We start from the raw sequence: 15079 nt of genomic DNA on the forward strand, positions 1-15079 counted from the left end.
TAAAGTACTGTGTGTGGGGTTCTTCCAGATTTGAATCCCAGATACAGATCATATTGAGGGTCCGGAACTGAGGCTTAATACTAAGATGCAATCTTTGATATGATATAATTTAGTTGATATAGCTAGTCTCTCAAGGGCTTCATCTGTAAACCCCAGGACTATTTTGTAGACATCTTTCAGTCTTGTCCTCTAGTTCCCTTATGTCAGTGCTGGGCAATTAACTTGTTGGAATTCAACAACCCCCAGGTAATGTATTCAGGAGGTATTAACCAAAATCCCAAACAGGGTATACGTGTGTGCTAAGTCTCTTCAGTCATGCCCTGACTCTTCTGTGACCCCATGAACTGTGGCCTACCAGGCTCCTCTGTCCATGGGATTCTCCAGGCAAGAAGACTAGAGTGGGTTGCCATTCCCTTCTCCAGGGGATCTTCCCAACCCAGGGATTGAACCCGAGTCTCTTGTGGCCCCTAAATTGCAGGCGGATTCTTTACTGCTGAGCCACCAGGGAAGACCATAACGGTGTGAAAGTTGCTCAGTGTCCGACTCTGTGCGGCCCCAGGGACTGTAGCCCACCAGGCTCCTCTGCCCATGGGATTCTCCAGGCAAGAGTACTGGCTTCTAATTGTGTCTCCACTTGGAACTATATCTTTATTCTCGCTGTAGGACTATGGCTTTTAGGATTCATTTTTAAAAACTAAATGGTTTACTGAACATTTTATTTTAGTGATCCTTGGTTATTGCATTTGTAAGAATCCATGTAGCTAGGACAGTCTCTCTTTGGAAATATCAATATAAAAGGTGAAGGAGGCAGGAGAACCAGGCTTTCATCCTAGTCTCCCCTCTCCCAAGTGTCCTGGTCTTGGGCCCAAAAAAAGATGCACGAGACCTCGTCTTACAGAATGTGTCTCTAAGTGTCCCACCTGCACGAGGACAGCAGGGTGGACTGGGACTCATTCTCTGGTCTCTCCTAGCATTTCAAATCTGCTATTATAGATGTTAAAGTGCCACCACCGTGCTCGCTTCGGCAGCACATATACTGAAAAGTGCCACCACCACTACCCCCTCCGATGATTAAATATCTTTTTCTACTAAGATAGTCAACATTTACTATTTGATATGCACCCTGCGAAGGAAGTGTATTCATTTCTGTCCAGTATTCTTGCCTGAAGAATCCCATGGACAGAGGAGCCTGGTGGGCTACAGTCCATGGGGTTGCAAGAGTCAGACATGACGAAGTGACGAACACTGTGCACTTCTAAGAAAGGAAACCCCATTGAGAGAACAAATCTCATGCAGGTATAGATGTTTCCTTTCAGAGAGCTATTCCGTAAGATGAAATAAGTAGTGGCTTCTTTAACCACTATATATAGATTTTCTTAATGAGGGTCCTCAAAGTATAGTCAGTAATTTTTATTTGTTTACTTTATTTCTCTTATTTTAAAAGCTGGGGGCTCTCTTCCCTATAGCATCCAGACGGCAGAGAAACAGAATTGGCTTCATTCCTATTTTCAGTAAGTAATCCAGTTAGAATGCTGCTGTTGCTTCTTTCAAGTAAAATAAGAATGTTGTCTGTCTGATTTTCTTAAAAAAAAAAAAAGAGCTTTACATAATATGGCTGTATTTTTAATCTATATATGTTAGTGATAGAAATCCCTTAAAGTTCTAAACATTTCTTGGAATTGGTTTTTAATACCGGAATCTAAATTATCTCTGTGAGGATCCTGTTTAAATATTGGCATACAAAGAAAAAAGATAAGTGAAAGAACATGTTGGGAAATTTAGAATTTACATAAGCAGTGTTTTAGTTCATATTTCCAAAATACGCCATCCTCTGTGTACACATTCATGCGCTGGGAAGCTGCAGGCTTTCTGAGGGGAGAATCCATGCGCCTTCTCCGGGACGCATGGCGGCCTCTGGCTTGCTGCACGGCAAACGCTCAGGCTGAAGGGGTGCTCTGCGTCCTCCGGTCACCCACCCTGCATGTTCTCGGCCAGCTGCAGCCTCACCCTGGCTTCTTCTCACCCTGGCCTCACACAGGCACTTACTTAGGCTGGAACCAAAAACGAAGACAGATTGCCTTTCAATAGCTTTAGTCTGGGAATCCCCTGCCGCTCCAGTGGTTAGAACTCCTTGCTTTCACTGCCAAGGGCCTGGGCTCAGTCCCTGGTCAGAGAACTAAGATCCTGCAAGCCACCCAGGGCATGGCCAAAAGGGAAAAAAAAGCTTTCATTGTAATTCAGTATGTCATCCCAGAGCCTTTCTTTAATGCTTTCTTTGGAAGTGTTTGGTTTTATTTTGCAAAGGACGTTTCTCCAAATTGAGCCCCTTTGAGTATTGTGTTCTTACAAGTGGATTTTGGTTTTTTGTTTTTAACTTCTATTCATTTATTTATCGGCTGCCCTGAGTCTCCATTGCCACAAGATGGCTTCCTCTCTTGTGGAGCGGGGGCTACTCTACTCGCGATGCGTGGGCTTCTCATGGTGGTGGCTCCTCTCATTGCGAAACCCAGGTCTGGGGTGCATCAGCATCAGTAGCTGCAGCTTGAAGGCTCGCTGGTTGTGGCTCAAAGCTGCGATGGTTAGCACATGGTCTCAGTTGCCTCATGCATGTGGGGTCTCCCCACAGCGGGGATCAAACCTGTGTCCCCTGCGTTGGCAGGTGGATTGTTAACCACTGGACCACCGGGGAGGCCCCACAAGTGAATTTAATAATCTAATAATGACTCTGCCAAATCCCAGTTTTACTCTTTCAGACAGTCTGTTCCTTTGAGGTACCGTCCTCTTGTATTCAGAAGTGAGAATTGTTACCTTATGACATAGGTCTTTTTTTCCCCATGAAACCTTAGTCCCCAAAATGTTGGAAACTTAGAAACCAAACTTAGACATGTGAATATCTGCATTTGACTGGGGTATTTCTGAATTATCCCCCTGCTCTTCAGCATTCCATCTTGGTTTTCATACCGTTTGTATTTTGTTCATTCAGCAAGCATTTGGTGAGCCTTTCCTACTCAGTAACGTGCTCTGGGAACACAATTCCTGCTTTTAAAGAGACAAGGTGTGCTTATATGCAGTTAGAAGCACGATGGAGATAGTGTGTGTGCATATATATGTGTGTGTGTTCCTAACATGACACAAGGACCGTGTGCCTGCAGGTCACAATGCTGTTTGTAGGTGGCATTGTCTACATGCCTGCATTCTAAAATGAACACGTGTTATTCTGTTAGCTCAGCAGAATATAGGACGTTATCACAGGTCATATCCAGAGAACAATAGGATTTTGCTTTTCATACGATTTTCTCATATTAGGACTGTGATGACCCGTTTGTTCTGACTAGTGATCTGTGCCTTTTCCGTCACTAGCAAGTGGTCAGCTGACGCCTCAGGCCGCAGCAACGCCATGCCACATATTAAGACGTACATGAGAGCCTCTCCAGACTTCAGTCAGATCGCTTGGTTCCTTGTTACAAGGTACGAGTTCTTATATTCTTGATGGGAAAAGTTGTTAAAATGTATTTGCAGCTCCTGTTAAGAGTACTGAATGCACTTCCAAAAGTGATTTTGTGAATCGTCCTTCGTTTTCTCTTATATATGTATGGGTATTTGTGTCTTTGTTATTTGTTGTTTACTCGCTAAGTTGTGTCCAACTCTTTTGGGAAAGTGGTGGCTGCCTTTGGGGGTCCTTGTGAGAGTTAAACAACAGAGCCCAGTGCTTGGGACAGAAAGACCCAGGACACGCGAAGCTGTGGTCACACCTATTCAAGCTCCGCCCTCGAGGCCATGGAGGATGGCCAGGGGGACTGCTGCCCTTCTCCATGCTATGTGCCTTTACAAAGAGAAACTTCTGCCTCTGACGAGGACGGTGCCTGGGTATGAGGTACGCCCTGTAGACACCCTGGTGGAGTAGTCACCGTCTGGGGCAGGAAGTGCCGAGGAGAGCAGAGGTGTAGATGGCTTGTGGCCCCTCTGTGGGCTTGGAGCTCAAGCCCTAGCTGCTTCGGTGAGTGCAAGATTGTTCATTACTCCCCTGATTTCACTGTAAATAAAACACCCTTGCAAAAGCTAGGTTACGGCCAGTATTCCTAGAATGAAAGTGATAAGAAATCAAGTTACAGTGCTACCCAGACTTCTACAAAGTTAACCAACAAGAACGTGAATTCAGTCATCACATGGATCCTTGAACATTCTCCAAAGGGACCTGGATATTCAAAGACCACGTCTCCGTGTCAGTCACCTGTGTGCTCAGTAACTATCTGATGTTAAATGTTAAACCAAGTTACTAAGTTGAGGGAGAAAGACCTGGCTGTTGATTCTGGTTCTGTCACATCCTGATGCTGCGTGTGGCCCTCGCTTCCTGTATACTCTGATGCCCAGTCAGTAGGGCTAGGTGAAACAATCCATCTGCTTCCGATTCTGAAACGCCAGCCTTGGAAGCGGTGCTGAGAGCAGGCCATCATACACCCCAAGGCCACTTTACTACAGAGCTCGTGATTTTGCTCTTTGTTGAGGCCCTAAAATGATGTGACATTTCCTTCAATCAGATCTGACAGATTCTCTACCAGTTTGGGTAATAGGACCCTACACATCATATTCCTTTTTTATAGTCATCAAGACTCTTATTGAAATCATGTCACTTTGCAGGAATGTTGAATTTGAAGGCTGTTCTTCCAACTTTGGTTAAAATCTTCTTAACTATTAACTTAGAATGCTTTTTCTCAAAATAGGGTCAAAACAAATATAGAGAAACATCAGTTATTGGGTAAAAGTGGTCTTGTCTAGCACCATGGGTTTTTTTTGCTGGGGAAACAGGTGCCCAGAGAAATTAAGCATTCAAAAGCTTGCAGCTCACCAGAAGGCCAGGATGGAGGCTGTACCAGTGAAAGCACTGCCTTGACTTTACGCATAACTGACTGTGGGAGATGCTTCAAAGACAAGTCCTGGGTTTGGGGTGTGGCTGGTAGGGAGGTGGGAGGTGGGAGGTGGTCACCTTCTAGAGAAGTCAAGAAACAAAACTGGTTTTGGTGGGAGAATGGCCAGCTGGATTAGATTGACCTATTGTGGTGGGACGGTTAAGTGGAATTGTCTGTTGGCAATGTTGGAGTCAGAAGGTCAGCATATGCGTAGTATGTTTTCGAGTTCTCTATAGAACTGATCGTTGACACCTTGAGCCCGTGTGTGGATGGATGGTCAGGGGAGAGTGGAGCCAAGGGCTAGTGCCCGGGAGGGGAGGAACAGACCGGGAGAAAACATCACACCTCCCGGGTTCCCAGGCCACAGGGGTGGGTTGGGCCCAAGCCTTCCCTCCTGAGTTACGGAACAACTGGTCACCATCCTCCACGAAACAGTCTTCCTTCTACTTAAAAAGCAATGTTCTGCATTGTATTTTTGATATCATAAAATTTAACCATTTCAGCATGTATTTATTGAGCACCTACTATGTGGCAGGCACTTTTCCAGGTTCAGGGAGTACCGTGATAGCACATAATCCTTGACTTTATGGTAGTGAGAATTGCACAAAAACCAAGTTTATTTGCATATATCAAATAATAATAGTTGCTGTAGAGAAAAATTAAGTAGAAGAATAATTTAGGTGCACAGTCCTTTATTCAAAATCCTTGAGACAAGGTATAGTGAAGTATTTGGAGCTTAGTTTGAATACCTGTAACATCTGTTTAATATCCCTAGTGTTGTTACAAGTAGCCTCACATTAGCTTAAGTCAGCTTTTGTCACCTAATGAGTTCACACAAATAAGTTTTGCCAGTAAGTATAGTGAGTTAGGTAATAGCTTAATTTCCAAGTTGGTTTCAGTTATTTTTAGACTTCCAAGCTAACATGTACTGCTTCGTGCTAAGTCGCTTCAGTTGCATCTGACCCTTCGTGACCCCAATGGACTGTAGCCCACCAGGCGCCTCTGTCCATGGGATTCTCCAGGCAAGAATCTTAGAGTGGGATGCCATTTCCTTCTCCAGGGGCTCTTCCCAACCCAGGGCTTGAACCCACATCTCTTACATCTCCTGTGTTGGTGGGCGGGTTCTTTACCACTAGTGCCATGTGGGAACCCCAGTGTTTATACCGAGTTTCAGGCATTCTTCTAAAAAACAGAGTCTATGCACACACACCTTGGAGAAGGCAATGGCACCCCACTCCAGTACTCTTGCCTGGAAAATCCCATGGACGGAGGAGCCTGGTGGGCTGCAGTCTGTGGGGTCACAAAGAGTTGGACGCGACTGAGCAACTTCACTTTCACTTTTCACTTTCATGCATGGAGAAGGAAATGGCAACCCACTCCAGTGTTCTTGCCTGGAGAATCCCAGGGACGGGGGAGCCAGGTGGGCTGCCATCTATGGGGTCGCACAGAGTCGGACAGGACTGAAGCGACTTAGCAGCAGCATACGCACACACACATACTCTTGTAATCCTGGTAACAGTCCTGCAGGTGAGCGTGTTCGTCCCCTCACTGTGGGAGAACTGAAGCACAGAGAAGGTCAGCAAGCGTCCGGGAGCCCAGGCGTGTGCTGTCCCTGTGTCAGGGAGTCTGCCCTTTAAATAGGATGACCAGGGAAGTCCTGACTGACACGGTGACATTTAAGCAGAGACCTGAGAGAAGGGAGGGAGCCGTGTGGGTGGAGAGCTGGGAGAAGCGTTCCTGGAGAGAGGCACAACTGGGAGTATTCTGGTTTGTGTTTGAGAAACGGCATGGGTGCTACTGGAATGAGTGGGATAGGAGGGCAGAGCAGTTTCTGGGGTTTTGGTCAAGATAACACTTCGTGTAGGACTGTCCTGTCCTTTCTAGGGTGTTAAGTAGCCCGGCCCTCACGTACTAACCACCATGTCATGGCAAAAGCCATCCAGATGCCCATGCCTTTCTACGTATCCCCAGGCTGTCTCTCCTGCTGGCGATGCCGTCACCTTTGAGAATACGTTCAGAACTTTGTGAACAGCTGATTTATGAGTGCTGCTCTTCTTTCCTCTACTGCATTTTCCTGGGTTAGAGTGGTGAGCTGTGGTTTCTAGTCCAAATGAAGGGATAATGCCAGCAAATCCAGCAGTCCATCCACAAGGGGCAGATACATTATGTTTTAAGACTTGGATTGTAGTGAAAGATAAATACATCAAAAGCTGCATACATTTGACTCCCCCCCACTTTTTTTTCTTGACACTTTACTACTTTGATCTATAGTTAAAACTCCATGTTAATGTTGATGCTTGGGATGAATAAGTGCTTTTTATTAAAACTATATTCTCAGAAAAAAATTATAATAGTAATAAGCAATATGGGTGATAAGCCATGTGAATTTTGACTCTAATATGACTTTTAATAAGCCATATTTGCACATTCAAAGAAGTGTTGCTCTTTAAAAGGGTCACCTGGAGAAACTAGATATTTTATGAAAAATAACTGCCACCACTCACATCCTTTGGCCACTCTTCAGAATTTCCTTCAAAGTGAGTTTCAGTGGCACATTAATAAGTATTGTTTCTTAATAGACATGCTTCTGTTCTGGGCCTTGTGACTAAGTAGCTGGAGGCAATTGCAAACTTATTATCTGGCAGTTCCTGTGGGTCAGGAATCTGGCCAGGGTTTGGCTGGTCAGAATTGGTATTCGTTACTCAGCTAGGTTCATCTGTATGCTTCTCCACCCAGCCTTGATTTGAAATAATTTCCTCCTGTTTTGAAAATTGAGGTTTGTTTTCCATAGTCAAGGGAAAGTCTCCTTGAGCATACTCCCAAGGCTGACCCTCAGGTTCCCCCAGAGGCTGTCTGAGGAGTGCAGCCCTAAGCTTTGGAGACAAAGGAGGCAACTCGATTGGAGGGAGGTTTTCACCCTGCAGCACCATGGCTTTGGAGACCCACACTCACTTGGGTGTGTAGAGTTGCTAAGTAGTTCCCTGCAAGGTACAACTCTCCCCCAAAAAAACCCAACCTCATCACTTTGGCAACGTACTTCACATATTTCCTATGAGTGTGCATAGTGATCACTGGTCGTTTCTCAGCCCGTCATAAGTAGAGAATGTTGGCTTCCTGGTCATAGAGACTTGGTTTTACCCAGCTGACATTTCACAAATGTGGAAACTGGCTTGAAATCAGGGACTGAAATCCTATAGAAGATGCCAGCTTTCATATAGTTTTCATCTTTTACTTTATCCTTCTACATATGCAAATACCAGATTTTTCCTTCCCTCTCTTTCATGATGTGTTTTGATTGGGGTTCTGACTGAAAGCATTTTTTATAGAGCCTAGGTTATGTTTTAGTATTATATAAAACACATCACCAAAATCTCCCCTAAAACCATTTTTAATGACGTTTCTTTGTGAATGGACCTGTCTCCATTAGTTTTTGCCCTTCTCTAAGAGAAAATGAATTCATGTAAGTCCCATACTTTTTTTCCTACCAGAATGCTCTTCCTGACACTTGCTAATTTTGTGAAATACGTGTGGTTTCTTTCAGACCAATAAAATAGTACCTGGTCTGCAGTGTCCCAGGAAATTTTGAATGAACGGATGGTATCCCTCTTCATCTCACTACCATTCGTTTTCTGAATGCTTCTCAGGTTTTAAGTGTGTTTTCTTTTCTCTACCAGAACTCTTAAGCTTATTCTTGAAGGTTTTCTCAAATCTTCCCCTTTGAAACTTCTGGCTCAGCAGACCTGAGTCGTTACTTTTTCCTCTGTGTTTTCGTAAGGCTCCCCAGGTGGTGCAGTGGTAAAGAACCCGCCGGCCAGCACAGGAGACTCAGACTCAGGTTCCATGCCTGGGCCGGGGAGACACCCTGGAGGAGGAAGTGGCAGCCCGCTGCAGTGTTCTTCCTGGGAAACCCCATGGATGCAGGCGCCTGTGGGCTGTGGTCCCAAACACAGAGTTGGACATGACTCAGTGTGCACACAGCACTTCTTGCTTGGTCCTTTACGTCTTCCTTGTACGTTTTGGGGGCATTTGTTGGCCTCGATTTATTATGACCTGCTTGGGAGCCCATGCCAGGGGCTTACTCATCTTTATCCTCAGCATCTAATGCATCTAACACTGCCCAGCTTATGTTTAAGGACCACTGCATATTTGAATCAGAGCCCTTTACAAAATACTTCTGTTCAAATAGAGCATATCTACATATCACAGATCAGGGGTGCACAGAGTGAATTTGTCTTCTCCTTGTTCCCCAGACATCCTGCTCATCCTCAAACCACCACTGCTGATGTCTTAGCTTTAACCCCATCAACCCTTTCAAACTCAGGTACCTCGGATGATCAGCCATCATACTATGGAGGAAATAGCCCTGAGGTAGAGTCCAAAGATCCATGTCTAAATTGGGATTGCCACATACTAGCCTTGCCACTCAAATCTTGGAAAAATCATTTATTTTCTGGGCCTTTATCTAACTTATGGAATGATCAGAGGACAATGCTGGTGCTGCTGCTGCTGCTAAGTCGCTTCAGTCGTGCCCAGCTCTGTGCGACCCCGTAGACGGCAGCCCACCAGGCTCCCCCGTCCCTGGGATTCTCCAGGCAAGAACACTGGAGTGGGTTGCCATTTCCTTCTCCAGTGCATGAAAGTGAAGTCGCTCAGTCATGTCAGAGGACAATGATAGGAAGTAAATGTGGCTCAGATGGTAAAGCGTCTGCCTACAATGTGGGAGACCTGGGTTCAATCCCTGGGTTGGGAAGATCTCCTGGTAGCATGCCAGGTTCCTCCGTCCATGGGATTTTCCAGGCAAGAATACTGGAGTCGGTTGCCATTTCATTCTCCAGGAGAATTGGACACGACTAAGCGACTTCACTTCACTTCTACCCATTAAAGTGTATGAGGTGTTAAGTATTAGTTAACCGCTTAATTTTTACTGGCTGTTGACAACCACGTGTTGTTACTAAGTCATATTCATTAGACCTCTAGGGAGTCAAGAAAGTTTATCAAGACTTTATCTGTTTGGTTTATATGACATATGGATGTGTAACATGTGACCTAAAGACTTTTGATAAGTAAAGCCTTTTCTCAATTTAGTGTGGTTAAGTTTAAGACTAGTCATAATTATTCTATAAAAGCAACACAAGTATATTCAGCCAGAAGAATATGTTCAAAGAAACTTAAAATTAGCACTTTGGATTGAACTTATTAGAATGTTATATCTGCAGGCTTTTATCTGGTTGCTTTTATGGAAAGCTATTTATAGTTCTCAGTGCTACTGTGAAATCATCCCATGTTTGATGGGCAGCCTGTTATGGAAATTACTGGAACATAATGACAAAAGACAGTGTTTAAATTTTACCACAGGACCAAGCAGGCAAGAAGATGAGCTTGAAGAAGCAGCCTTGGCTGAGAAGATAGTGCTTAGGAGTACTTGGCAAACCCCGATGAGAACAATTATGAAAGCTGTGCATTGTGGGTGGACAGAACGGGATCGCTGTCACAGTTGCCTAGCAACCGACGGGATGAGTAGAAATGTTGATGCTGCCACTTTAGGGGAAAACAAGACAAGTGCTTGACTACAAACCACTGCAGCTTTTTGAGGGAGCACGAAGGGCTCCTGCCTCCCCTGCTTCCCACACAGTGGTGCGGTGCTGCTTTAATGTCTGCACCTTTGATTCTGAAACAAATAGTCCTTTTCCTCCGTTGAGCTTTAAAAAACAAAAAAAAAATCACATTGGACCTCACAGAAGAATTATTCCTAGATGTCACTGGAGCGGACCTGGTTCCCTGGCCCTACGGCTCCAAGTACTAATATTAGTTGGTATGCCTCAGGTACTTTGTTACAAATGACTGTTATGAGTATGAAAGTCTGCGAATGACTTCTTTATACCGAAGAGGTGATCGCAGGTCGCTTGCTTTCTTGTGCTCTGGTACGAGTAGACCAGGGTCAGCGCATGCCCCTTTTCATGCTCGTGGGAGCAGGTCTCTCGAAGCATTATCCCTGATGGGAGAAAGCTTGAAACCCCTAACCTAGAGTCTCTAGACCCTTCGTACTTCAGCATTGCTGGTGACAAGCTGTACCTGTGGCTGGAGGTGAGGCACTGTCTGGGAGGCCTGCAGCAGGAACTGGCCTCCAGAGAACACGCCTCACAATGATGGCAGGTACGTGTGTCCTGACTATATGCTCACTCCCTGAATTCTCAGTTAGTAGCGAAGTACTCTAATCCTAAGCAGGGAGGCCTTAAATGACATTCCCCAGGAGGCGCAGCTGGCAGGGTGATAGAGGCAGGATTCATGCCCTAGAGTCCAGCGTGCCTGTTGCGTGCCTGTGTGCCGGACGCTGCTCTAGGCTTTGGTGCCAGATGCTGAACGGGCTGTGGTCCCTGCCCTCAGGGAGCTTGCGTTCTAGCTGTTGAGGCCCTGGTGCCTTCTGCTTTGGGGTCAGCCCTGCTGGCTGAGACTTAGGAGAACACACAGCTCAGCCTCATGGCAGCCTCGTCCCTGAAGACCGCCGCGCCAGGTCTTTCCTCCTCCTGGTTAACAGCCTGTCCCTCTGCTAAGCCAGGCGTCTGCCCTCAGCTCTTCTCTCCAGGCGTTTAGTGCAGAATGTTCTGACTTCCTGCCCATTGCTTTGCCAGAGCCTTGCCTCCCTCCTCCCCCTGTGAGGTTCTGGTTTCTGCCGTGGCTGTCCGTTGTGGCTCCTGCTGCGCAAGCTCAGATGACAGCGTGGCTGCTGTGAGGGGCCTGAGGCTGCTTTTTTCCTAGCCTTGTGCATCCTGCCTCTGCTAGGCCATCCACCGACCATCCCTTCTGTGCCAGGATTTGACACGGTCCAGTGCATAAATCTTCAGGGCTCTTTTTTTTTTTTGGCTGCACCAGAGACAACATTCAGAATCTTAAATAGTTCCCTGGCCAGGGATCAAACCCGTGCCCCCTACAGTGGAAGCTTGGAGTCGTGCCCACTGGAGTGCCTGTCTTACCCACTGGAGCGTCCTTTCAGGGCTTTCTTGAAATGCTGCTTCATCCTGGTCATCAGTTCCCACTTACTAGTCAGCATCCGGGACCTGAGCGAGGGCCTGACTCCTCCAGCTTCCGCCCAGCTACTGCGTTCACACCAAACCCAACCACACGGCAGAGAGGCTCATGCCTCCCAGAGCCTGGGTCTTGCGGATGTTCCTGTCGTCCCACTGTGAAAGCCCTTTTCATTCACTCCTTCATCTGCTCTGCCTTTGTAGACCCACATTCAGCCCCTGTTCTCACCACCAGGCCGGGCCTGCGGGCCTGCCGATGCCCCGAGCTTGGGGTAGTGATGGCTCGGTCTGCCCGTCTGCCGAGCGCTTGATCAGGATAGAGGTAGACATGCGCACACATTCGGTGCGTGTGTTCTGGGAGTCCACAATTCACTCCGTGACCTGTGCATCCGGGGTGGCAAAATCCAGGGAAGGGATGGCTCAGAGAGAGAGAGGCCCCTCTGTGTAAAGTGACCGCGCTCTGGGACGTGGTCCATCTTGTGTGTGCTAGGCCGAGGGGACACACCCCGTAGAAGAAACCAAGGACTTGAAACCCAGAGGCAGAGCGCGCTGCGGGAGGGGCAGGCTCAGGCTGCTCTGCGGGGCAGCCGGTGGGCGGGGCCCCAGAGTGACGTCAGGACTCGAGGCTTTTCAGGTGCGGGCTCCGGGCCGAGAACACGGGAGTGGCATGACTCCCGTGGGATGACTCACAGCATTTTGCTAATGTTGCTGATAATGTCTATCATTGTTCAAGGCTTTGATGTGCTGTTTTCATGGTAATGCCATCCTGTGCTCTCTGGATCTAAGGAGAGCAGATATTTCACGCACATAGTAAACGGCGCAGAGCCGAGGCTGCTCCTCGAGGACATGGTCGAACCAGAGCTTGAACAGCTCCTTCTTCCAAGTCACATACTCTTTCTGGAATTGGTTTATGGGGTAGAAAAGAGGAAATAAAGCATGAGGGCAGAAAAAAACTACCGAGAGGCCGGTGCGAAGTTCCAGACAGGCGGCCACAGAAGGGCAAAGCAGAGGGGAGTTCACATAGAGGCCTTCTTACAGAAAGATCTGCAGGACACGGGAGCAGGCTGGGGGCAGCTCGAGGAACCAGGTCACCCCGCAGGGCTGCGGACAGAACTCTCCAGGAGAATTGCTGGCACGGCAGGGTTTGCAGAGCCTGCTGCTCACCCCAGGGAGGCTGCCCACGTGCTGTCTTGGAAGATTTTGATAGAAACCACTCCTGGGTTCCACAGCTTACGTGCTGTTGCTGTGAGGCTCACAGAGGCTGCGCCTCCGGGGCCCCGGGGAAGCAGAGGCCAGGGGCCTGCCTTCACAGACTTCGTTGGGGGCTCCAGGGCGGCTCCGCTTCAGAAAGCCTGTAAAGGGCCCTCAGGTTAGTTGACCACTTAGGGCTGTTCATCAGACCTTTCAGTATCACCCGGATGTGCAAGCGGCCCGCTGCCCACAGCCGCACCTCTGCTGCTCGGCAGCTCCTTCCATTCTCTGAGCTGCTTCCCCTCGTGGGGAGTCGGGGACTGGGCTGTCTCAGGGGCTTCGCGCTGTGTCCTTGGAGCCCTGGAGGTTCTGGAAACCACTCTCAGAGCCCACTGTTCTGCTCTGAACAGAGGACTCCCTAGGTTTAATAAAAGGACTTCCCTGATGGCTCAGCTGGTAAAGAATCTGCCTGCAGTGCGGGAGACCTGGGTTCAATTCCTGGATTGGGAGGATCCCCCTGGAGAAGGGAATGCCTACCCACTCCAGTATTCTGGCCTGGAGAAGTCCACGGGGTCATAAAGAGTAAAGACATGACTGAGTGACTCACTTCACTTCAGGTTTAAGAAAAAGTTAATATTACAGTAGATAACCTCCCAAAGCCTTCTAACACCACTTCACAGATCTGTTAAAAGTACTGATACTTTGCAGGACTTCCCTGGTGGTACAGTGGCCGGGTCTCCATGCTTCCCATGCAGGGGGCCTGGGTTTGACCCATGGTCAAGGTGCTAGATTCCACATATTGCAACTGAGGCCTGGCACAGCTTAGTAAACAAATCTTTTTTTTTTAAAGTGTTGATGCTTTTCAGATGTTACCTTCGTGCCGTGCTTTACGATTTCCTAAGCACATTCATCTTACTGTTTATTGTCATTTTATTCATCCCTCATTATAACCCAGTGAAGTGAACGTATGGTTCTAAACCCATATTACAGGCAAAGAAATTGATGCCAAAGGATGTTAAGCCCAAGGTAACAGCTGGCCAAAACCAGAACTCAAACCTGCACCTGTGGGTGGTTCTTGTTGATGTATGGCAAAAACCACCACAGCACTGTAAAGAAATTATCCTCCAATTAAAATTAATTTTTTTTTAAATCTTAGGAATTTGTTGCTCTTTTCAAGTTCTTGTTTTGCCCGTCCACCACAGGAGACAGACCAAAATAATGGAACGTTTCAGTCAAAAATGAAATAGCAAGCAATTCTGGCTCATTGGTTACTATTAAGTACAAGCTGAAATTCTTTGACATGATATTCTAAATGCCAATTTTGACTTGAGATTTGAAAAGCAACTTTTGACCGCACACCACAGTATTTTTGCCATTTTGGATTCTGGATGCTAACCTGATGGCTTCTAAAACCCTTGTTAATTTGATTTGTGGGATCAAAGAGAGAGGGATCCTTTTACAGTGCAGATTGACCTTTAGGCTGGACTGTGCTGTGAATGAAAGCTCGGCTTCCAAATCCAGATTAGAAAGGGGGTCATGACTGACTGAGAAACAGAATGAGATTGCAAATGGATTTCTCAGTGTATTCGGTGATCAGAATCAGTCAGGATCATTACTTGCAAAATCCCACATCCAAGTATCTCTTCTAATGCTTCACTTTGCTTATCAGTGAAAAAGCATGGGTCATAATTGTTTTCATTTTTCTTTTTCTGCTGATGTTTCTTTGTTAATATAGTGTATCTGTAAGTCAGATATCAGCCCCCAAAACACAGCTGATATGATGTGTCCTTTGTGGTAATTAACCTCACAAGACTACTGGACATCTGCTTTAATTTTAACCATGCTTTTAAATTCCTGGCATTGTGTCTGTCATATCTGTAGTGAAATTTGGGGGACATATATCTGTATCCAGGAGACCCAAATCATTCTTTACAAAATAAAATAGAAGGTCACTCTGCC

At 46.7% G+C, this 15079-nt stretch overlaps 1 protein-coding gene across 5 annotated transcripts in view; it reads left to right on the forward strand.

Annotated features, from left to right (window-relative positions):
• Positions 1 to 15079, forward strand: part of TDP1 (tyrosyl-DNA phosphodiesterase 1) — a 71915-nt gene that overhangs the window by 31321 nt on the left and 25515 nt on the right. For all 5 annotated transcript variants that reach the window (XM_070469784.1, XM_070469783.1, XM_070469782.1 and 2 more), the window contains 2 exons: positions 1445 to 1511; positions 3361 to 3468. In XM_070469784.1, the coding sequence (XP_070325885.1) occupies positions 1445 to 1511; positions 3361 to 3468 (175 nt within the window). The remainder of the gene's footprint in view (positions 1 to 1444; positions 1512 to 3360; positions 3469 to 15079) is intronic.

Source organism: Odocoileus virginianus, chromosome 6 (genome assembly GCF_023699985.2).
Source record: "Odocoileus virginianus isolate 20LAN1187 ecotype Illinois chromosome 6, Ovbor_1.2, whole genome shotgun sequence".
Lineage (NCBI taxonomy): Eukaryota > Metazoa > Chordata > Mammalia > Artiodactyla > Cervidae > Odocoileus > Odocoileus virginianus.